The 23,391-nt window shown below is 56.2% G+C and overlaps 6 protein-coding genes across 6 annotated transcripts; 5 read left to right on the top strand and 1 right to left on the bottom strand.

Annotated features, from left to right (window-relative positions):
• Positions 1-265: 265 nt before the first annotated feature.
• Positions 266-8,946, top strand: C8Q71DRAFT_894900 (P-loop containing nucleoside triphosphate hydrolase protein; the record flags this gene model as incomplete). Its single annotated transcript, XM_047928727.1, has 30 exons — positions 266-356; positions 413-834; positions 885-902; positions 957-980; positions 1,038-1,151; positions 1,201-1,250; positions 1,309-1,485; positions 1,538-2,080; positions 2,132-2,983; positions 3,042-3,060; positions 3,117-4,283; positions 4,347-4,398; positions 4,462-4,490; positions 4,554-4,695; positions 4,750-4,891; positions 4,954-5,104; positions 5,157-5,194; positions 5,254-5,455; positions 5,504-5,548; positions 5,599-5,700; positions 5,758-5,776; positions 5,835-6,041; positions 6,091-6,149; positions 6,203-6,375; positions 6,426-6,842; positions 6,900-6,939; positions 6,993-7,062; positions 7,116-8,534; positions 8,593-8,648; positions 8,709-8,946. Coding segments are annotated over 30 exons (6,993 nt in total), but the record flags the coding sequence as incomplete, so codon positions are not given.
• An 834-nt stretch (positions 8,947-9,780) lies between these two features.
• Positions 9,781-13,496, top strand: C8Q71DRAFT_508519 (uncharacterized protein). The gene is made up of 16 exons (XM_047919032.1): positions 9,781-10,095; positions 10,145-10,327; positions 10,379-10,487; positions 10,545-10,699; positions 10,764-10,873; positions 10,929-11,106; positions 11,163-11,389; positions 11,449-11,594; positions 11,644-11,774; positions 11,839-11,900; positions 11,956-12,082; positions 12,143-12,301; positions 12,375-12,426; positions 12,481-12,534; positions 12,587-12,740; positions 12,794-13,496. The coding sequence occupies exons 1-16, from the start codon at positions 9,901-9,903 to the stop codon at positions 13,410-13,412; spliced, it is 2,661 nt and encodes an 886-aa protein (XP_047781120.1). The 5' UTR covers positions 9,781-9,900; the 3' UTR covers positions 13,413-13,496.
• A 357-nt stretch (positions 13,497-13,853) lies between these two features.
• On the top strand, positions 13,854-16,589 carry C8Q71DRAFT_894878 (peroxisome targeting signal receptor; the record flags this gene model as incomplete). The annotated part of the gene is made up of 10 exons (XM_047928726.1): positions 13,854-13,955; positions 14,007-14,036; positions 14,095-14,437; positions 14,489-14,798; positions 14,859-15,100; positions 15,159-15,433; positions 15,489-15,794; positions 15,848-15,983; positions 16,056-16,183; positions 16,240-16,589. The coding sequence occupies 10 exons, from the start codon at positions 13,854-13,856 to the stop codon at positions 16,315-16,317; spliced, it is 1,950 nt and encodes a 649-aa protein (XP_047781119.1). The 3' UTR covers positions 16,318-16,589.
• C8Q71DRAFT_894854 (dihydroxy-acid/6-phosphogluconate dehydratase) lies at positions 16,335-19,444 on the top strand (the record flags this gene model as incomplete). The annotated part of the gene is made up of 20 exons (XM_047928725.1): positions 16,335-16,671; positions 16,721-16,796; positions 16,850-16,874; positions 16,925-16,968; positions 17,021-17,048; positions 17,106-17,128; positions 17,187-17,266; positions 17,316-17,341; positions 17,402-17,414; positions 17,464-17,503; positions 17,558-17,566; positions 17,621-17,655; positions 17,707-17,876; positions 17,929-18,022; positions 18,072-18,151; positions 18,211-18,353; positions 18,410-18,718; positions 18,773-18,882; positions 18,941-19,043; positions 19,097-19,444. Exons 1-20 carry the CDS (start codon positions 16,649-16,651, stop codon positions 19,442-19,444), a joined length of 1,779 nt encoding a protein of 592 aa, XP_047781118.1. The 5' UTR covers positions 16,335-16,648.
• A 129-nt stretch (positions 19,445-19,573) lies between these two features.
• C8Q71DRAFT_508460 (uncharacterized protein) lies at positions 19,574-20,648 on the bottom strand. Its single transcript, XM_047919030.1, has 2 exons — positions 20,261-20,648; positions 19,574-20,214 (listed from the first exon to the last, which is right to left on the bottom strand). Exons 1-2 carry the CDS (start codon positions 20,338-20,340, stop codon positions 19,704-19,706), a joined length of 591 nt encoding a protein of 196 aa, XP_047781117.1. The 5' UTR covers positions 20,341-20,648; the 3' UTR covers positions 19,574-19,703.
• Positions 20,649-21,477: 829 nt separating this feature from the next.
• Positions 21,478-23,117, top strand: C8Q71DRAFT_508492 (DUF124-domain-containing protein). Its single transcript, XM_047919031.1, has 4 exons — positions 21,478-21,512; positions 21,736-22,232; positions 22,306-22,486; positions 22,538-23,117. The coding sequence occupies exons 2-4, from the start codon at positions 21,969-21,971 to the stop codon at positions 22,852-22,854; spliced, it is 762 nt and encodes a 253-aa protein (XP_047781116.1). The 5' UTR covers positions 21,478-21,512; positions 21,736-21,968; the 3' UTR covers positions 22,855-23,117.
• Positions 23,118-23,391: the final 274 nt, after the last annotated feature.

The raw sequence follows: 23,391 nt of genomic DNA, 5'->3' as shown, positions 1-23,391 counted from the left end.
TGTGCTCTGGATCGAAAACGAGGCAGTTCAGCACGCTGACAATCGTCTGTGAAGTGAGGTGGCTTCCTTCTTACAATAAGTTACCATGAGGCTCCTCATCGATTTATTCACAGTCTCCTTATTCAGACATTTGCCGTATTGTGTATGGCTTCCGGGGAGCTGTCGTAGCGCTGGTAAGCCAATAAGTGTAGGTAGGATGCGCTAGCCTTAGCGCGAACCGCACCTGTTCTCCCACCGTCCCCACGTATCCATGGCTGGATATGCACGAGAACCTTGTCGTTTTTTCAGCAGTCCAGGTGGTTGCAGAAGAGGCCTGGCCTGCAGATATGCACACGACAGAGCTAGCGCTTCCCGAGGTGTGTTCTAGCCACAGAGTACCCTCTCAAGTAAGGACTGATGCCAATTGCCGCAGGCCCTGACCGTTCGTCCTCTTTAGGAGGGGCGCAGCAGAATTCAGGAAGCGCAAGTGCTCCGCCTGGCGTCTGTCGCGCTTTCTGGGCAGACGGCGAGTGTAGGCACGGCTTTCAATGCCGCTATAAGCACATTCCATCTCCACAGCATGTTCATCCTCTAACGGGAGGATCTGCGCAAGGCGCGGTGCCGTCTGCGATCGAGACTCTGGCGCCATTGTTGACCGAAGGAGGCCTAGCTAGGCTGACGGAGCGCAGTACTGATGGTTTCTTCGCTACAGATCCTTCTAAGCAGTTAACACCATCTGAATTGCATAACTACCTCAAAAGATATCTATTCGACGACTACCGTTTTCGCCATGTCTTGGACATTTACAGCTTCTTGAATCTCATAGGCAATGCATCTGCGAACAATGCAAAATGGGTGAGTGGCCTGTCTCCTTCTTACGACGATGCTAACGAATGCTACCCCAGTCACCGGAAGATGGACAGGTATGCCGTTGACCGACTATGATGTTGCAACGTGTTGATAAGTGTGCGGATCAGTTGCTCCTAGCAACGCTGAGTACAGTAAGTGATCCTGTCCATCCCTTGTCCTATGACATCAGGGTATGAGCCTCATTATAGGGAAATGGTCTCCGGCGCCTCAACGACATCCTTTCATGGGACGATGTCTCAATCCGGGCAGGCAGCCAGAGAACTACCCTTTCCTTTCAGCGAGGTTACGTCCCCTTGCTACGGGTAAGAAAACTCATATCGGCCCCAGACACTGTTTAACGGCGATTGTTAGTACTTCTCATCTGAATCTGTGGCAACAAGCATCGCCAGTCATGCAGCCAAGTACGTATTCATGCAGATCTGCTCATGCACACGTGGGCTGAAAGCCGTATGCTATTAGTGCGCTGTACGCACTCATCTTGGAACACTGCTCGCTTTTCGTACAGGTCCTCCAGTCTTGCATGGAGGAAGCCATCGCTGAGAGAAGATCCTTCAAGGACCCTCACGCCCTCCCCACGAGTGGTAAAGATCCTCTTGCGAGCCAGGTAATCGCGTCCTTGGCGAAAGTCCTGTTCGAGTCAGTTGCAGGCTCTCTCGCACTATGATTATAATTGAATGAACTGTGGCAGGTTGGTTACTCGTTTCAAGAACGTTTTGGTCGAACACCCTGCACTTCGTCAACTCGTACTGAGCCTGCGTCAGTGGACCAGTTCTTGGGCCGCTGGTGTTTCATCTGCACCCCCTACGTTCGATGACCCACTCACCACAGCGTCCTCTCAAGCCCGAGATCATATCGTGCAGCACTTGAGCGGCCAAGTCGATCGGCTCGTGGCAATTGTCGAGCGCAAGACGGGCGAAGTAGAGCGCATCCAACAGCGAATGCAACAGCTGTCTCTGGCCGCCGGATCACCCGGAACTGTGAGCGAAGGCGTCCTGGCGGCCCTCGAGAATGCATACGAGGGACCTGGGAATTTTCGTCCAGAGGGTCGGCGTCATGACAACGACTTTGCTGACGTCTCTGACATCCGCATCGCACCAACGCACGACGAACTCACTTGCAGAATTCCGCCCTTCATGCCTGCCAACCTCTATGGTGCACCACATCCGTTACCATCCGATAGCATGGGGCGGCTACTAGACATCCAATTCAGGCTGCTGCGTGAGGAGCTCATGTATGTCTTGCTGATGTGCTCTGAACTTGTCGCTGAACAATGATTACGTAGGGCTCCGCTTCGCATGTCAATACAGCTCGTACTCGACGACCTCGCCTCCAACGCGCACGATACACGTCTCGCGGACCTCATCAGACGGCGCGGTGGCAAATACCGCGGCCACATCGCTGGCCAAGAAGCCGTGCTATTCAACATCTATACCAACGTCTCCTTCGCATCAATCACACCGGACCATCGTGGCCTCTCCATCGGGCTCGGCTTGGACAGTCCTCCGGGTCGCGCACGTAACGCTCAGACCAGTGCGCGCGTGGCCTTCTGGGAGAACATGGCAAGCAAACGACTCCTCCAAGGCGGTCTTGTCGCCTTGATTTGGAAGCATCGGAACGGCGAGATCGCCGTCCATCTTGGTACAATCTCCAGCCCGACGCGCGAACTCATCCAGTCGGCGTCGCAGGATCGTGTTTCCATTCGAGTTGCCTTCTTTGACGCTGAACTGGAGCTCCGCGCGATCGAGGACTTGAAGCACTCAGATCAAGACGAGGGCAGTGTGAAGCTTCTCGTTGAGGCGACAGTCTTATACGAGTCTGTCCGCCCATTCTTGGAGGCCCTGCGTGTCGAGCCGGAGCTCGTGCCGTTCAGCAACTATATTGTGCACCGTCCACCCGGTTTCCTCAACAGAACGGTCATTGCACCCCCTGCATATGCTCGTCTACCCGGCTTCTCGTTCCAGCTGTCCTCTCTCTTTTTGCCAGATGCGGGTGTAGACGACCTAAAGCTTACAGTCACGGATCAGGACTCTATAGTCGCAGCACGCCAGCTCATGAGAGAACGGAGCATCCTGGATCCTAGTCAAGCAGATGCTGTAGTGATGGCCTTAACGACTGAGTTGGCGATGATCCAAGGGTATGTGCTTGCATAACATACTCCAGAGAAGTGACTGATATGTATACCGTATATCTAGACCCCCAGGAACTGGGAAGGTGCGGGGCATCAATAGCGCCATAACCGTTTGCAGCAGCTGACATCCGCCATATAGAGTTACACCGGCCTGCAACTGTTGCGAGCCCTCATTGCGAACAGAATCGGTCCCATTCTTATGATCGCCTTCACAAACCATGCGCTGGATCACTTACTAGGATCTGTCCTCGATGCTGGAATCACGAGGAAGATCGTGAGGCTCGGCTCTCGGTCGGGCGACGAGAGGATCGCAGAGTTCTCTCTCGAGAATATGGAGAAAGTTGCCGGAAAGTCTCGCCTTGACCGTGCATTCTCTGGTCACTACAAGGAGCTGCGCGACGTCGAGGACGACATCAGGAAGTTGATGTCGGAGTTCCAGAAGAGCAAAGTTGATTCTGCAGAGATACTAGCTCACATGGCGCTTACCTCCCCAGCACACTTCGAGTTTTTCACAAATGCGCCACGATGGATTACCTTACTGTACGAGTTGGAGAACTCCGGAGACGGTCAGGGTGGCTGGCGAGTTACTGGGCGAGGCGGCCACGATGAAGACGTCGATACCTCCCTCTATGCGCACTGGCTAGCTGGCCGCGACATAGACTTCCTGGAGCGTGCTCACATCTCTTTGCTCCGCACACAGGCAGAGGTATACGGCGTAGAGAGAAGTACTGTGCCGGTCAGCAGCAATCGGTATGACTACCTGGCGTCCGCCCCGGATTCCAACCTTGAAGAGGACACGTTCGAACTCACTTCGGAGGTAGCAGCGCCTCGCGACGAAAGTCATCCAGATTCCGATGACGACGTAGAGGCTGCGCCACCGGAGGAGGCGTGGATGCACGTCGTCGTCGAAGACTCGGGGCCGGATGTTTTGGAATCGGAGTCGACGGCCAGGGACAATACAAGCCAACCCCCGGATGTCGCACAACCTCGCGCTGCCCAACCCGCGAGTCTCGATGATGCTACTAGCATACGACCGACGGATTTCCGAAATCTAGAAGACTTCTTCCTAGCATGCGGACATCCTGGCATACCCTCAGTACCGCATCACGATCGACCTCTGCATACATTGCTGGAGGAAGACTATGAAGACGTCTGGGCTTACTCCAGATCCGAACGCCAGCGATTCCATGCATTTATCGAGAAGGAGGTGCGTATGACGCTTCAAAGCACAAGGGTCATGGAGTTCGAGCGTCTCCGGCAACGTCATCGCGATGCTTCCACCAAGTATAACGAAGGAAAAGACGAAGTAAGACTTTGATTCTGCCATGGGTGTTCATTGTAGGATACGAACTGAATTCTGTATTCGTAGACCCGCAGACAGCTTCTGCGAAACGTCGACATCATCGGATGTACGACCAACGGTACGTGGAATAAAGCCGGACGTGATTGATGACGACTCAACAATTGCCGACATCTATGTTTAGGTGCTGCGAAGCTAACGTCTCTCTTGAAGGTTTGCTTTGCAATCAGTATTATTCACATTTTCGATTCGAGCGTTGACTGTCACCGTCTGCAGGGTATAGGACCACGAGTCATGTTGGTCGAGGAAGCAGGGCAAGTCCTCGAAGCGCATGTACTAGGAAGCCTTGTGCAAACTGTACAACACCTCATCCTAATCGGCGACCCACTCCAACTGCGTCCGACGTTGAACAATTTCTGTGAGTCGACATTATGGCCGCTTAACGTTACAATGGTGTCTCATCATGTCGCAGCATTGTCTGTCGATCACCGACGTGGAAATATGCTGTACAAATTCGACATGTCTCTCATGGAACGCCTGTCAAACGCGGGTCTGCCTATGTCACAAATCGATGTTCAGCGCAGAATGCGACCGGAGATCGCACACCTTGTACGGTAAGTATGATTGCGCGTCATTACGTCTGGCACTCCCACATACTAATGTGGTATCACTCTAGCACTACACTGTATCCGAAGCTCGAGGACCACAACCTCGTCAAGAAACACCCTCATGTACAAGGAATGGGGAGTGATGTCTTCTTCCTGAACCATGCGCATGCCGAGAATGGGTCGGAAGATGATTCAGTCAGCAAGTATAACGCCTATGAGGTAGATACTAATTGTATTCCGCATTTACACACGAGATTCATGATTTCACCAGGTGTCTATCATCAAGGATCTAGTCTTGTACTTGCTCAGGTAAGCAGCTCGTTTCAACTGGAATTGGCAAGTGGGCTGACGGCCAATCCTTTTATCAGGCAAGGTCCATACTCTGCCGATGGTGACATTGTCGTGCTTTGTGCATATCTTGGACAACTCGCTCGCGTCCGAGACGCCTTGGCTAGCGAGGTTGTGGTCGTGATCGATGAACGGGATCAACGAGAATTAGACGATCGTGAGGGTGAAGAGCCGGGCGAGGAGACAGGGACTGCGGTCGAACGTGTGAAGGTTACTCGAAGAGTAAGTTCCTCCCGTGTATATCAAGCATATGCACCTCATGCCGTCCAGGTTCGTCTCCGTACTGTCGACAATTTCCAGGGAGAAGAGGCGAAGGTAATCAAGTGTCAAGTTTCGGGAGCAAAATGCTGACCATAGTATCACAGATTATCATCCTCTCACTAGTAAGGAACTCTGGGGGCGCAGAGGAGGACGGGGCGGTATATGGTCATTCTTCAGCTCATCGAGCGAACATCGGCTTCCTCAAGGTAAGTTCGGATCCGTGAATTACATGCGCTCGCTTATGTAGTACGTTGCCCTTGAAGTCCAAGAATCGCACCAATGGTGAGTCATAGAGCGATGACATATACATTACCGGGTGGCTGACTTCTACTCGATGCAGTTGCACTCTCTCGCGCCCGTGAAGGTCTGTATATCCTCGGCAATGCTGCGGACCTCAAGTCGAGGAGTGAAATGTGGGACGACGTCATCTCCGAGCTTGAGAAGCGACAGTGCGTTGGTGAAGCTTTCCCTGTCCGCTGCCATCGCCACCCAGAGCGCCTGGAGCATATCTCGAAGTCCGGACAGCTTCCGCGGATCTCTCCAGACGGTGCGCACAGCCGTGTAGGTTTCAATACGTTTCCACTGAAGAGTTGTAGGGGGTTGCCTCCTTCAATGCGACGCCCGCCTTGAATGTGGCCACATTTGCCCGTACAAGGTATACTCGTAGTTTGTTGAAGTGCTCGTACGCTAATGCTACACATTGTTCAGTGTCACTCCGACGACCCCAATCATCGCGCAGTGAGCTGCGAACAGCGGTGCACTAGGTTGTGCGTCCGCGGTCACCCTTGTACGAAGCAATGCGCCATGCCTTGCGGCAGGTGCACGACCCGCGTTGAGAACGTCGAGTTACCTTGCGGTCATAGAGCAGCCTACGTTCACTGGTGAGTGATGCAACCACGCCGTTCGGCTGAATCTGAACGAATGGTACCAGCTATCAATTGGACAACTTGGCCGAAGTTACCTGCAACGTCAAGGTCACGAAACGCCTCCCTCGCTGCGAACACGAGACCACTATGGCTTGCTCCCAAGATCCCGCTGGCATAGCATGCAGGGCCGTCTGCGGCGGTGTCATGGGCTGCTGTGGACGAAATTGCAAAGCTCAATGTTCTCAGTGTCAAGACCTGAATGCGGTGACTGACGATACTCAACTAAGCATACAACGCACGAACCATGTCGACCACCCGTGCGAGAAGAGCCTGTACTGCGGACATTTGTGTGGAAAGGCCTGCTCACAGGACCACAAGTGTACTACACATTGCAAGGAGCCCTGTCGACAAGTGTGCCTGCATGCTCGTTGTCGCTCTTACTGTTCGACGCCGTGTGCTCCATGTCAGGAGCCTTGTATGTGGTATGTTGCATTCATTAGTATGAATGCATTCCTTGTCACTGACCGATACTCACCCAGGCGTTGCGCACATTATTCCTGCCAGGTGCCTTGTGGTTCGGTGAGTGTCGCTATTGTATAGCCTGTCAGTTATCAGCTGAATATTGTTGGCAGGTCTGCGCTCGACTTCCATGTGACCAGCGCTGCGAGACAGTCCTCGGCTGTGGTCATCGCTGCCCGTCAGGTAATATGCTTCTCATGAGGCTGCCTGAATTGACACTTATATATCACCCACAGTATGCGGTGAAGACTGCCAACTTCAAGTGTGTCCGTCATGCCTAGACGACGAAGCAAAGTCAGCAACTGTTGTCGATCTCATCATGGGACTCACACTGGACACGGTAAACCCTGCGAACGAAACGCTGGACGAGCTTCTCATCACGCTTCCCGGCTGCGGGCACGTCTTCACGGTTGAAACTCTGGACGGGATTTGTGCTCTGCATGAGTATTATAGGCGCGATGAAGTCACTGGGAAGTGGCTAGGACTACAGGCGCCGCCCAGTGGTTTCCTCAAGCCTCCAACCTGCCCTACATGCCGTGCAGCTATCACTGCACCTCGGTACGGCCGAGTATTCAAGCGCGCTGATCTTGACATCCTCGAGAATAACGTTGCATCCCACATGTCTCAATCGCTCGGGCACATACAGAACAACATCGACACCGTGTCAAAGGAGGACGTTGTCACCCGTTTGCGAGACGCGGCTGCAAGAGGACCTATCGGGAGGTGCTCTGTCTCTACGAAAGGCTGCCAGAAGAAGCAAGCAGCGCTGCTCAAGTCGACTCGGTACTCACCAGTACCTCGCACTGCGCTCGACCCCGCCAACACAGATCTACATGCGATTCAGGCGGGCGAAGCCCAGCAGTGGAAGAAGGCCACTCTGAAACTGCTCGGTGCTTATGATGGATGCCTTAAGGTCGCGAACACTCGCTCCGCCCATCTCCGTGCCTGGGAGTCCTCGTTCTCGTACCTTTACCAGAAAGAGATGGACGCCGCTGCTCAGGACCCCGAGCACGCGCCTAGGAACCCGCAGGAGTATGCTATGCGTGCGGCGCGTATGGGCGTCGGTCAGCCGCAGCCGCGCGCTGACAAGCGTTTCGTCGTTGAGGCAATTTGGACGACAATCACGCTGCGCCTCCTTCTCGTGGAGGTCACGATGGCATGGTCGGAAGCGCTTCAGAGGCGAGACTCGTACCCAGCGGAAAATCGGCGTGCTTGGGCGACGTACACGGCTTTCGTTCTTCGGTCATGCGCTGCAGATGTCGAGATCGCTTCAGCCATTGCGTCTCAGTCTGAGAGCCATCGCCAGGTGACGAAGAGTGCTCTCTTGGGCCTGCGCGTGGAGTTGGAACAGTTCCGCTTCAATCTGGAGACGACGAAGCAGAATGGCAAGATGGGCGAGTTGCGTGAGAAGCTGACAGAACGAGCACACGTGAAAGAGAAAGCAGCGGCTGACATTGTCAAGGCAGTCGTCGAGCAACACCGTCGCGCGCGAGCTGGGACCTCGGAAGAGGAATGGCTGACCACAAACTTCACGCACGCTGCAAGGGTCATCATCGAGGAATGGGATGCCATCGCCCGGTCTTTGCGTATGGATACCTTCTACCAACCTGTCTCACTTGAGGAGTTGACTGCGGTCGTCAAGAGCTTCGGATTTGGTAAGCCTCAGGATGTATTTAAGAGCTCACGTACTCATCATTGCCGGTGCAATGACAGCTCATGCCGGACATTACTACAAGTGTCCCAATGGACATATCTACGTGATAGCGGATGTGAGTAGTCTGTTCTAGGATTGTCAGAGAGGGATACTCACATGCGCGTTCCCAACCCAGTGTGGCGGAGCAAATCAACATTCGAGATGTCCCGAGTGCGGTGCAGGCATAGGTGGCTCCAGCCACCGCGTCGTTGGTGGCAACTCGCGAGCGGTGGAAATGGAACAGCTAGCCAGAGCGCAGGGTGCTATGGACACACCGTGGCAAGTATAAGTGGAATCGGAGGGGACCCGTTCATTGGATAGTAGAGAACATATTTTTCGGACCGTAGCGAGAGGCGGGGGATGATGAGCATACTGCGCAGAGCATGTATATCGACCTCATTTGGCACCAGCGCTGGCAATTGTGTTGTACGTACGAGCTTGACTTGCAGAAACACAATGTCACAGTATGTTCAGTATCATGGCGTTATGTGAGAGGCGTTGTGTCATGAGATAGGTTGCGATCCCGCGTGAGTTACGACTCAGACATGCAACAGTAAGCGTACAGCAGCAAAATACAACGTCGACTTGGGAGCGCTGGAGGCGGAAGCAGATCGAGAGTTGCCGCCGGCGAGACGGACTCTTCGGATTCAGAGTCTGCGGAGGCATCGATATCGACCGGGATATCATGTTACAATGTATGTGGCTGAACATGGTCAAAATTTCTGTCTCATGGCGTCTCATTGGATGAACCACTCACTCCCTCATCGATTCCCGGAGGCCGTGCCCAGTACCTTAATCGTACGTACAGGGTTGAATGGATCCGGAGTACAGAGTGTCGATGGCAAGGTGCATGACCACTCATTGAAGATCTCATCAACGCCACGGATCCAATCCTGTGTTGCCCTGGAGTCCAGTGAGGTGTCGTTCCCGGGCCAGTCAAGGTGTATTGTGTGTAACCATGTTGGCTCATTATACGCGGTACACGGTACGTTGGATACCTCGCTCAATGGCTGCCGGCGCCGTTGATGACGGCCTCGCCTGCAGAATGTTCAGGGCTGCTCAATATGAGCACTGAGCAGCCCTTATGACGGCGAGAGGAGGTTTGGGCGACTACTTCGAGCGCCTAACTGTCAACTCGGCCCATCAAGGATCTGTCTACTGAACATTAGGCGGTACAGCTTTGCACTGATGGCCTCCGGCGACCCTTCCGTTGCAATAATTCCATTTTCAACAGCTGAGGGCGCGTGGCAAGTCAATCTGAGCGTCATAGCCATCGCCGGCGAGCACATCCGACGAATGTTTCCCTCCTCCTCCCCATCGTCTGCGCGATGTTACGAGGACTGCGATCACTTCACGGTATCTGCTGGTTCTTCTTCGCCTGGTTGCAGCTTGTTTTCTCTCAATCCTTCACTCCTGCTGCAATTCCCCTAGCTGTCCGGTCTCCTTACTTTAGCACCTGGCTCAGTACGACCAACGGTACAGCCGTCACTAATGAATGGCCCCATTTCTGGTCACAGGCCAATGTGCGTCCCTGATACTTTCCTCTGTGTACTCGTTGTAACATATGTGTAGAGTCACAATAATGGCTGGGCCGGGCTGGTCAGGGTGGACAGCATTACCTACAGATGGCTGGGAGCGGCACCGGGAATGAATGCCACAACCCGCACTAGCTCACAAGTCACGCCTACGCGGACCATCTGGACGGTTAAGGCGGGTCCAATGACTCTCAATATCACCTTTCTTACCCCTATCGAGGTGTGCAACGTCTTTACACCTCATTGCCCTCTGCTGAACTGGCGCTCGCAGCCTTCGGACTGGGTCCGCCAATCCATGCCTTTCTCTTACTTGTCATTTGAGGCGGAGTCCACGGACGGAAAATCCCACGATGTACAAGTCTACTCCGATGTCAGTGCAGGTGCGTCGCGCAATCTCACTCGGCACGCGCATGTCCGGTCTGACCCTTGCGGTTCAGAATGGCTTTCCGGCAACTTGAGTGCCCTTGTGCAGTGGAATACGACGACGACCAATCAGCTCATATACCATGAAGTGGTGCTTGAGGAGTCGACCCAGTTCACCGAAGTCAGCGATCAGGCTGTAGACGGTACGCTTTACTATGCCATAGCTCAGGTGCGTCATCGGCGCTACTCAACTTGCGGTTATGCGCGCTGACCGCCTTCTCATGTCCACACAGGGCACAAGCGCGACGTATCAGACCGGCCAGGACGCCGTCGTCCGTGGTCAGTTTTCGACCAAGGGCACCCTGAAGAACTCGCAAGACACAAACTTCCGTGCCATATCGAAGTTCGTGGTCTTTACTTACATCTGGCGTGGTCAGCACTGAATGATCGTATCCTAGTGACTATCCTGTATTCGGCCTCGCCGTAGACCTCGGGAATATACAATCCACGCAGTCTCCCGTGGTTTGGTCTGTCGGCTTCGTCCGGGACCCATCGATCCAATACACAACAGGATCTGGAACCGTGCAGAATCGCAGCCCTTACTACGTCACGCAGTACTCCAGCGCGGTGGATGCTGTAAGTGGCCTTGCCGTCTGGTCCAGCGTCAGGCTTCTGACAGTGGAGCCCGGCAGATGGAGGCGTTTGTGTCTGACTACAGTGATGCTGCGTCGAGGTCAACCCAGCTGGACGACGAAATCACGAAGAATGCGACAAGCATCTCATCCGAGTATAGCGACTTGGTCTCCCTAGCAGCCCGTCAGACCTTCGGTGCGATCGACATCACCGTATCCCAAGGCACAAAATCGCAGTGGAATACTTCGGACGTGATGATCTTCATGAAGAACATGGGCACGGATAGGTCAATCCTTCAGACCCGATACATACATTGCCCCTATCTGATCATAAGATCTCCCTTAGGCGAGTCAACCCTGTTGAGGTCATGTATGCTGCATTTCCAATGTTCCTCTACGTGAACGCGTCGTACGGACGATCACTCCTGACGCCGCTGTTGGAGTTCCAAACGTCCAACATTTACACCCTCCCGTACGCAGCGTCTGACCTTGGTAGGTGTCACGATAGAGGAGTGGGACAGATGCTGATGATTGTGCGAAGGAACCTCCTACCCGATTGCAAGTGGGGAATCGTCGTCGAATTCACAGGCTCTGGAAGATACTGCTGACATGATCATCATGGCTCTCGCACATGCAAGAGCTTCTGGCGACGGGTCACTCCTTGTGCAATATGTAGGTCGTCATAGTTTCTGCGCAGCAAAAACAAGTCAACTCTGACAACCGTGCCCGTATCCAGTACGACCTGCTCAAGTCCTGGGCTGATTATCTCGTAGACAACTCGAAGACACCAGTCAATCAGTACGTGATTCGATTTGACACCGTCACTCACATCTCATCATTGAGAATCGCGCAGGGTATCCGCTGATGGACAGAATAACGCGAACATGACCAACCTGGCGATCAAGGGGATCATCGCGATCGAGGCAATGTCCCAGATATCCTCTGTGCTTCAGAACACAAGCGCCGCTAGTACTTATTCTGTGAGGCCTGTCTTTCGCCAGTTTTTTGGATGTGGACTCACGCAGACGTGCTTCCCACAGGAAATCGCATCGGCAGACTCGAGCGCATGGGAGTCGCTGGCCATGTCACAAAATGACGCGCAGGGGTTGCTGTTCACTTACGGCCTCACGAACTCTTGGGCGCTGATGTACAACCTGTATGCCGATCTCCTCCTGGGAACGAACGTCGTCAGCCAATCTGTGAGTGGTCTCTGCACCCCCCCCCCCCCCCCCCCCCCCCCCTTCCTCCCAGATACTCACACGACGCGTGTAGGTGTATGACCGTCAGAATGACTACTACAACTCGTTGATTTCGGATGGGACATGTAAGCATGTGTTTGGTCAGGGGCACGGTCAGAAGCTGATGAATTTATACACAGCGAGAACGTATGGTCTGCCCCTCGACAGTGCGGCTGCTGTTCAGGGCAGCTCAGGTTAGTACGGACCTCGCGTGTTCGACAACCTTGCTGAGATACACATATGCAGCATGGCTTTCCTTCACGGCGGCCACGGCGAACTCGAGCGTACGCGACCAGTTCATTTCGATGATCTGGAAGCGGGCCACGTACAACCAGACGGCGGGCGTCTTCCCGGCGACGTATGATGTGGACAGCGGCACTGTCACAGGTGGTACTGCAAGGTATGATTGACAGTTGAGGTGTTAAAGTAACATTCGACTTATCTGTTTCGCAGCCCGGCACAAGGGGCTATGTTTGCTCCTCTGGCTCTCAACATCGCCAACCAGACGATCTCGACATCCGGCGGCTTATCGGGGGCAGGGACCTCTGGCAGCCCATCGTCGAGTTCGAACATAGGCGCGATAGTCGGCGGCGTCGTTGGCGGTGTCGGCGGCGTTGCTCTCATCATCGCCGCTGTCTTCTTCTGGCGAAGACGAAGGGCTCGGGCGGCGCAAGTGGCGTATGAAAAGACCGCGATCGACGACTCTGCAGTGGTATCTCCCGAACCGTTCCCGTACGCCACGACGCCCTACGCGCCTCCTGCAATGGACCAGTCGCAGACAACCGATACGTTGGAACAGCCGCCGCCAATACCAGTCATGTCCACCAAGCTGCGTGAGCATCTGCGGCATATGGCACCGGTGGCTCCTGCATCGTCGGCGTCTGGCAGCGGAACGCGGACATCTGGTTCCCAGTACAGTCAAGAGCCTCCAACAACCATAGGTGGATCCACGTCTCCGTCGGCCCGCAGCGAGATTCATGGCCTCCGAGCCGAGGTCGAGAATCTGCGGAGATACATGCAGGAACTGCATGCGCAACAATTGGAGGCACCTCCGAGCTACGTTGAGGAGTAGTGGATATCGCTATGGATCACGACCAGGCTCGGCTGTAACATACACAACGGACGGACTACTACATAGTACTTTAGGCGATCTCTCCTCTCCTCGATAACTCTGCAATGTACATGCACTAAGCTAATATTACCGCGTACGATATACTGGGGCAGCCTAGCGTTGTTACCAATGCCATCATATTTAGCCCTGTGGGCCCGTCTTGTCTGTACAACGTATAGCGGTGTGTCGATCACAGCAGGAAAACAGGAGAGGCCAAGCTCGGGCAGCTTGTGCGATGTCGACGGCGGAGGAATCACATGGCGGCGTAATTACGCTCCCGTTCTCCCCGCGATGCGATCGGCGTCTATTCTAAGTAAGCCCCGCTCTCAGAGCCGTGCCTCTCGTCCAACTCTCGTCCTTCCATCCCAACACCTACAACACCTTCTGGGGAACATCATTACCATGTCTCTTCAGGGTCTCATCTCCGGCTCCGAATGTGCTGTTCCGTTTAACCCGCTCTCGCAAGTGCTGAAGCACACGGAGGGAGACCGTAGCTTGCAGCAGGTATGTCGACTTGCCGTGACAGTGCTACAGCACAGCTGAGAGAGTCGACAGGATAGAGTCGCGGGCCCATCTTCGTCCCGAGTACGAGTTTTTCGTTCTTAGCATTTGACGGAAGCTCAACCCTTGTCGCGTATAGCAGCTCCAACATCTCCCCAGTACGGCATCTGCCCCAGGAGCAGAACGGGACCTCGCGCTCGCTCGCCAGTTCTTCGACGGCAACGCCCCGCAAGCTGGTGCCAGCGCATTTGCGCTCGCGACGCAGCTTCCGCATGCCGCGCGGCCCATGGACGTAGCCATGCGATCCGGGCCTGATCTCGGCAAAGCTTGGAGCGACATTCAAGGGCGGCCGGGGTTGCAGAGCCAGACTCCGCGCAGCCAGGCCGGGCCGCAGATGAGCTCGCACTGGGCGACGGAGTTCAGTAGCAACTCGGCCATGTCGCTTCATGGTCCCGCGCAGAGTGGCAGTGTGCAGCATTCTGAATGTGCGTTGCTTGAATGTTACGCGCGCCCGTGATAGACTCACGTCCAAACAGATAATCAGTCTTCGTACATGCAGTCGAGCATGTACCGCCCTATGACGGGCTCTGGGTACATGTACGGCTCCAGCTTCAGCTCTGTCGGTACACCGCTCCAGATGTCTGACAAGGGGAAGGGGAAGGAGATTGACTTCGAGGCAGCGTTTGCTGAGGCTACTGCTTCGTTCTCCAGTCAGGCCGATAGTGGCAGGATCGTCGAGGTTGAGGATGACGTGGGCGACCTGGCAGATACTCTGCAGGATACCAATTTGGCCGAACAAGATGGCGCCCAGAGCGAGGCCGAACAGTATGCTACCGATTTTCAGCAGTGAATCTTTCTGTCTACTCCTTGTTGTCGCAGTGGGCTGACAATGGTTCCTCTCCGTAGTATGTGGGACCAATTACAGAACTCCGAGGTCCCTCCACCACAGGAGGATATGACGAAGTGGGAAGCACAATTCAACCAGTTGATGAACTCGCAGCGCGACAACGAAGAGAACTTCAGCGAGTACGGCGATTTCGCGCGGCAAGTGTGGAATGAAGACCAAAGTAATTACGATTTCACGACCAGCGAGTCGCGAGTCGAGTTCACAAATGAGGGACTGCCCATTTTGGGTCCCTACACCTTCGGTACGCCTTCCGCCGAACTTGCTTGATTAGAGTCTATTGACACGGCTGCTGGAAACAGAGAAGGACAACAGACATCTTGACCCGTCTACCTCAGGCCGGTCGCATCTGCAAGCTGCGAAAGACCTGCTAGAGCAAAACGGGTCGTTATCTGAGGTGTCGTTGCTGTTGGAGGCCGCGATACAGAAAGGCGAGTTAGGCGAAGGTGGCTATGAATCGTGGATCATGCTCGGTGAGGTGAAGAGCATGGACGAGCACGAGGACGCTGCCATGCGCGCCCTCACCGAAGGCACTCGGAGAGCAGAGGAAGCCGGTGCTGCTGGTCAAGGCATGCTGGTAAGTGTTGTTGACTATCCGTCAGCTGCGACATCGCGCTAAGTATGAACACCAGTCCCTCGCTATCTCGTACACGAACGAGTCCTTCGAGCGCGCGTCACACACGATGCTCTTGCAATGGCTGAAGGCCCGCTTCCCCGACTATCACATTTCGGAGGAAGCGTGGAAGTCCCTGAGCGGAGCGGGCTGGCACTCTCATGAGCGTGTCACTGAGGCGTTCCTCGGGTTGGCTCGCGTGCAATACAGCGGTGGCGAGATGGACCCAGATGTCCAAATAGCTCTGGGCGTCTTGTTTTACGCAAGCAGCGACTTCGACCGTGCTAAGGATTGTTTCGAAGCCGCCCTCGCGGTCCGCCCGAAGGTGTGTTCCTTTCGCCGCTCACAGAACCTTTCCGTGGCTGAACACTGTGCCAGGACTATCTGCTATGGAATAGACTGGGGTCGTCGCTCTCAAACGGCAGCAAGCCGGAAGAAGCTCTCGGTGCGTACCGAGAGGCACTCCAGTTGCGGCCTACATATACCCGTGCGATCTACAATGTCGGCGTAGCCTGTACGTGTTCCGTATCTCTTCTCGCGCGGGAGACCGCAGCGGCTCACCACCTTCCGTGCCGTTGTTCCGCAGGCCTGAACATAGGGGCGCACAAGGAAGCCGCGGAGCACATGCTGGGAGCCCTTGCGATGCAGGAGGTGTCAGGAGGTGCAAAGAGCGACCAGCTTTGGTACACGCTCCGGCGGGTGTTCCAGTCAATGGTGGGTCCTCGCGCATCGTGAGCGCCATTCTGTGACCTGATGACGTGCCGATTTAGGGCCGGCAAGACCTGGCCGACATGGCGAAGGCGACGACGGACGTGGAGGCGTTCCGCAGAGAGGGCTTTGACTTCTAGCCGTGCTTGCCTGTACGATAGCGTTCGCTGCGTGACAATGCCAGGCTTGCTCGAGACTCGGAGTCGAGAGGGACAGACGGTCAGCTGGCGCAGACCGGTGTATGCTCGCGCGGGCAGGGCAGACTGAGGCCAGGATCGATGCGCCAATGGGCGTCGCGTGATTGGACATCGATGTGACGCGACGCGACGTGACTCCGGACCGCGTCCTCGATCGCAGGGATCGGCGGGGCTCTCTCATCCGTGTTACTTATAACAGCCCCTGAGTGACCATGGCCGAGAGCTCCTGCCCGATCTCTTCAATTTTCCTCTTTCCGCCTTCCTCCCATCCGCCATGTCCGCAGGAGACGTCGAGATGTATGCGCAGGTTCTACGCCGCGTCGGCCATTTACTCACTGTTTCTCAGCCACACGCTGCCCAAGGCGACTGGGTCGAGCGATGTTAAGCTCAACAAATGGTCCAGTATCCTCACGCAGGACAAGGTGCGCTATACTTTAGTTCTGGCCGCCACATACATTCACACATCGCATCGTAGGCCAGGGGAGGTGCCCAGGCCATGCGTACGACCATCCAATTCGTGCGAGGACCTCTCACTTACTCCCGAACTCAGTTTATGCGGTCGGGTTGACGGAGGAGGACATGGACAAGCCCCAGGTATGTTGACGCGCCGATCGTCGCGGCGCACGCTCAATGTCGACCATTGTAGATTGGTATTTCGCCCATCTGGTGGGAAGGTGAGCCGCCGATCTCCCGTCAATGACGTTCGCGCCTGGTATTGACCGGAGTCGTAGGGAACCCGTGCAACTACCACTTGGTGGGTATGCCGACAACAGACAGACCCATTCATGCTGACCATCCGCATGCACCGCTAGCTCGATCTTGCCGTGAAGGTAAAGGAAGGCTGCAAACAGGAAGGCCTTGTCGGCCTCACCTTCAACACGATTGGTGTCAGGTAATTGAAATCGCCCGTTGTTTTGCACTTGTGCTAAGTTGTACAACAGCGATGCCATCACCATGGGCACTGACGGTAAGCAGCAGTAGTGACTGCATCGTCTGTATGGATCCATTTACGAGGTTCCTATCGAAGGCATGAGATATTCGTGAGTGTGCTACATGACATTTGTAGGGATACCTCTCATCGCATGGCAGGCTACCGAGTCGTGACTTGATTGCCGACTCAATCGAAGCTGTGAGTACTGTATAGTCTGAGCTGAAGAAACCCGCTCAGTGCTGTATTCCCCAGGTCACCAAAGTAAGACACAACGAGCGTTTCCCCTGTGTATGGCACTGAACTTGGTATGACAAGGCCCAATACTACGATGCAAACATTTCGGTTCCGGGGTATGTCCTCTGCACCTAATCAGCATGAGACGTACGCTCAATCTGTTGCAGATGCGACAAGAACATGCCCGCGACGGTCATGGCTGCGGCCCGCCACAACCGCCCAACGATCATTGTTTACGGCGGTACCATCCAGCACGGTGTCCGCCGCGTCGACTGCCCCGCACTCGGGCACAAAACCGGTGACGACATGAACATCTCCGACGCCTTCGAGTCGTACGGTGCGTCAGCTTTGATGGCATTGGTAGGGTCGTGTTGAAGATTCGCGATCAGGTGCGTTTGTTACTGGAAAGATCAGCGACGAGGAGCGGTTCGACGTCGTCCGTAACTCATGCCCCGGGCCCGGTGCCTGCGGTGGTATGTTCACGTACGTACCGTCGCCCATCAGTCGAGATACCCGGCTCACACGCTCGCAGCGCGAACACCATGTCGAGTGCACTCGAGGTCCTGGGCATGTCGCTCCCCTACTCGTCCAGCACGCCCGCCACATATCCCGGTGCGCATGACCCGCATCGACGCATGGCACGCGAAGTCTGACGTGCCTTCGAAACACAGAGAAGGCGCAGGAGTGCTTCCGCGCCGCGCAGTACATGAGGAAGCTGCTCGAGCTCGACCTCAAGCCGCGCGACATCCTCACCCGCGCGGCGTTCCTCAACGCCATCACCATCGTCAACGTCCTCGGCGGGTCCACCAACTCCGTGCGTACCCGCGGAACCTCCGCACTCATGCTACACGCTCACGTCGCCGAACGCAGGTCCTGCACTTCCTCGCGATGGCGCGCGCGGCGGAAGTGGAGCTCACGATCGAGGACTTCCAGGTGGTGCGCGACCGGACGCCGTACCTGTGCGACCTGAAGCCGTCGGGCAAGTACCTGATGGAGAACCTGCACCACGCGGGCGGCATCCCCTCGCTCATCAAGTACCTCCTCAAGAACACGAACCTCATCGACGGCAGCACGCTGACCGTCACGGGCAAGACGCTCGCGGAGAACGTCGCGGACGCGGCGGACCTCGACTTCGAGGCGCAGAACGTGATCCGCCCGTTGAGCAACCCGATCAAGCCGGTGAGTCGTTTCTGTGCGTGAAAGATGGGAAGGAGTGCTGACGGGGGGATGTAGACGGGTCACCTTACGATCCTCCGCGGGAACCTTGCGCCAGGAACGGCCGTCGCGAAGCTCACGGGCAAGGAGGGCCTCCGCTTCGAGGGTACCGCGAAGTGCTTCGACAGGTATAGCCTGCCTCGTAGTCGCATTGACGGAAGCTGACCCCGGCATACCTCTCAACAGTCTGCCACCCTTCTACACCGCGCTGGAGGCCGGCGAGATCAAGGAGGGCACGGTGCTCATCTTCCGCTACCAGGGTCCCAAGGGTGCACCTGGCATGCCCGAGGTCCGCTCTCCCCTCACCATCACCTCAGACACAATGCTAACTCGCACTCACAGATGCTGGGCCCTACCGGCGCACTCATGGGCGCCGGCCTCGGCGGCAAGACCGCGCTGATCACGGACGGCCGGTTCTCTGGCGCCTCGCGCGGGTTCATCATCGGGCACGTCGTGCCGGAGGCGCAGGTCGGCGGGCCGATCGCGCTCGTGCACGACGGGGACGAGATCATCATCGACGCGGCGGACCGCACGATCAGCTGGCTCGTCGACGACGCGGAGATCGCGCGCCGCAAGGCGGAGTGGGAGGCCGCGGAGCCGCTGCCGCGTGCGTTCCGCGAGAAGCGGGGCGTGCTGTACAAGTACGCGAGGGATGTTGCCCCGGCGAACGTGGGCGCGTACACGGATTGAGGTTGCGGCTGTGGTTGGGCGCGACGAAGGGCCTGTGCGAGATAGAAGGAATGAATGTCCTAGATGTATTCGTAGACGCTGCGTGCAATGCAAGAAATGTCCTCGCATGGGTATCGTATCGGGTGGGCACAAGATGGGATGGAACAGAGCACAAATACAGCATCGTTGAATCTGGCTTTACTCGGCAAGAGGGAAATATTACGCGTATGTGACCATATATCTAAGGAGGGCTGTCATCATTGGGGTATCGACGTCCACATCACAAGTCATGAGTAGGTGTCTCCTTGGGAGAGAGTGGGCGGGATGCAGACAGTCGATCTGCTTTGGCCGGCAGCGACGGCGCTGGCGACAACGTCGGGGACGGCAGCTCCTCCAATGTCGGCAACTGAGGCGCAGACCTCGTGTCGCCCGGCCTCGCCTCCCTCTCCTTCTCCTTCTCCTTTCTGCGCCCGCCCTTCTCGCTGCTCGTCCACGGCTCTGTCCTCACGTGCTTCGGGTTGCCGTTCCCGTCTGCGCGCGGGTCGTCGGGGACGACGCGCTCGCCCGGGGCGCGGAAGCCCTGGATGATGGCGGGGTCGGGCGGGAGGATGTACGCCTCGGGTTTGGGCGGGAGGATGTCGAGCTCGCGGTGGGTGCGCAGGCCGGCGGAGCGGACCTGCTGGTGGCCGCGGTAGCGGCGGTAGATGTAGATGAGGAGGCCGACGATCCAGAGGATGCCGATCGTCCCGCCGGAGACGACCCCGGAGATCATCGGTGTGAGGGCGCGTTGCCTGCTGGGACGTGAGTAGGGGGCGAGGGCGGCGGGAGTGTACTCACCCGTGCAGCGAGGCCTGCTCGGACTGCTGAGACGTCTCTGCGCCGACGACTGGGGACGCTGAGAGCAATACGGCTGGCATGCTAGCATGAAGTCTGTGAGTTTGTTCGTCGGTCAGCAACGACTTTCCCTCCGAGTTTTGGCTGCATACACACCTCGCCGAGAATGTGGGTGCCAGGGTCGTGAAAGCGTGTACGCGCTGGTTCCAAAGACGGGTGACAGTACGGAGACTGTGCTAGGTGGCGGGGATGAGGTCGCAGACGGAGGAGAAAGAGATGGAAGGGGAGCAGTGGAGGGCAAGCATGAATATTGAGGGGTGTGGAGAGTTGCACTGCGCGTTTGTGGTGCTCACGCCGGTGGTGCTTGGCACTCTGACGTCGTGACCGTGCCACCGTTCCTCGTTTTCTTTCGTCTCGACGCCCGTCTCTTCGCTCGCGATCACCCACCGTCTGGACACTCCGTCTCTGAGGCTTTCCATCATGAGGGCAAGAGCATAGCAGTCGACAATCTCGACTCTATTCTCGACTCCGCAACCGCATACGACCTCGCAGCAATGATGTCATCCGCGGGAGTTGTGTCGGATTACAAACACAAACTTAAAGACCCAGCTGCCCCAGCGCTTGCCCAGCGCAACGTCCTCTGACTGCGACGCTTTCCAGTCATGCTCTGTTAAGCTGCTGCAACTACCCTCTTAGTCGATGAAGCCAGAATTCATGGCGTGCGGAAGCAATTGGACGGCAGGATACCGTGCGTCCCCAGTCTTTTTTTTTCTTTTTAAAAAAAGAAAAGAAAAGGAAAGACTGGTCGTGCTGGTGTCTACGGTGCCGACCAAGTGCCGACCAGCACATACGCTCGATTCTGGGTGCCGCCACAGGACTGTGCAAGAGATCTTGCCGTACAACGTGGACTTCAGAGTCCAGTCAAATAGCACTGGTCAGCATGATCTGCAAGAGAGTGATCATTGACTCTATGCACGATTGGTGACGAATCGTGCCTACACGACGACAGTGATCACACGTTGTCTCCCTTAGGCATTTGGAGTCGGAGGGCGGTTATGGTTATGAAGAGTTATGAAACGCGTCACACTCGGCGATCCCGGTGAAAGAGCGAGCGCAGACTCGGCGAACATGGATCTTACGTCCAGCCGACCCGGCTGTCGTGGGCGTTGTTATGGGAGGCGATAAGTCTACATCGCCTTGCTGGCTTCTACGCTGGCGCATCCGGATTCCATTTGGTGTTGTTGCTCCCCGGACTGTAAGAAGGTGCGAGCGCTGATTCCAATACTCATTCACCGTGACCTAAGTCTGTCTTTTAACAGTTTGTTCCTTATGTACGGGGCCCTTTTGATAACTGGAGCCTGTAATCCATCATGTATGTACGTACCCTCCGAGTGATCTGTAGGCAGCGTCAATCGCTCAATGACCAACATTCAGCCACTGTCCCGCGCACGTTCTGATACATCTGTTGTTTGCGAAAGGGGGTACATGCATGGAACCACGGCCCATGATGGGACAGCTATTCTCGGAGACAAGCCGCGCATAGGGGCATAGCTACAGGGGACCGTACAACAGCCTCATCAATGATATTAGCACAGGTCAGTGGACATCGGACGCTTAAGTACTGACGACCTCTGTAGAAGCTCTCAAACCCAACCCACGAACATCCTACCACACTCTCCACAAGTGCCCATCCCCATTACCACCGACCGGTATGGCGTACCAGCCCGGCTACTCCACACCAGTGCCCCAGCAAGTGCAGGCGAACCCCCAGGTCGGCAGCGCGAGGATCACAGGGGCCTTCGAGGGCATGCAGTTCAAGATCGACAACCGTGACACCAACACGATGCTCTACTTGCGGCTGCAGCCAGGCTACGAGGTGCTCACGAAGCCGGGGACGCTCGTCTCGATGGAGGCGGGCGTGCAGGTCAAGGGCAAGATGAACTTCAGCTGGAAGAAACTCTTCACCGGCGGAGAGGTGCGTCTGGCGCACACTGCCGCCGCGAAGTACACCAGACGGGTGCTGATGAGTGGGTGCCTGCTGGTTATAGCTGACCTTCGCGCACTTCTTCGGGCCCGGAGAGGTTGTGGTGGCGCCCGAGACGTGGGGCGACATCGCACAGATCCAGATGGACGGCAGCACGTCGTGGCACTACGGGAAGCACGCGTTCCTCGCGTGCACGCCCGGCATCCAGATGTCCACCAAAGCGCAAAGCGTCGGCAAGATGCTCTGTACGTTCCCGTCTTCCCTACCCGCGTAGCTGTACTGATACCTTCGCGCAGTCTCCGGCGACGGCCTGTTCGTCGGCGAGGCGCGCGGCGCGGGGCTGCTCTTCGTGCACGGCATGGGCGCCGTGATCGCGCGCGAGCTGCAGCCGGGCGAGCAGTGGATCGTGAACAACGACCACCTCGTCGCGTGGAACTGCCAGTACGGTATGGAGAAGATCCAGGCGGGCGGGATCATCTCGACGCTCCAGAGCGACGAAGGCGCGGTGTGCCGGTTCACCGGCCCGGGCACGGTGTACATCCAGTCGAGGAGCCCGCAGCACCTCATTAACTGGATCGAGGAGCACCTCCCGCAGCGGAGCGGGTCGTCCTGAGAGTTTGAGCGTGCTGCGGGTAGATAACTCTGAGAACGTTGTCAGTCGCTGGGTGCGCGGGATGTTGGTCGACTCGCGCGACTGCATCGTCTAGGTCACACTGTACCATCAATTGCATGCAACACTTTTTCGCCAGAACGCATTGCTAGGTGTATGTGCTCGCGAGTCGCCCTCCGCCAGATGCTTTGCGCCCGCGGTCGCGCTGCAGCACATGATGATTTGCTAAGTTGGCCTGTTTGGCCTAGATGGAGGCTCGGGCTCGGATGATGCCTGAAGGCCTCAAGCTCCAAGCCCAAGACCTCCCTCCTATTAGTCTTTATACCGGGACCGTGGCGATGCGGCAGTTCATGTGTTCTGTGGCGTCACTGGCAGGCGGCGGCGCTTTAGCACTCACTGCGATCGACTCGCCACTGGCACCGCTCCCAACCCGCTCCGACTTCCCAGTCTATCCCCCTTGTTTCTACGGGCCTTCTCTTCGCTACCGATCTCTCTATCTCTCATAGTTTGCAGGTGGTGCGAAACTTGGGCGAGAACGTT

The sequence above is a fragment of the Rhodofomes roseus genome (assembly GCF_022264815.1).
Source record: "Rhodofomes roseus strain CIRM-BRFM 1785 chromosome Unknown C8Q71scaffold_6, whole genome shotgun sequence".
Lineage (NCBI taxonomy): Eukaryota > Fungi > Basidiomycota > Agaricomycetes > Polyporales > Fomitopsidaceae > Rhodofomes > Rhodofomes roseus.
The sequence above is the reverse complement of the archived record's forward strand: the minus strand, read 5'-3'. Positions and strand labels throughout refer to the sequence as shown.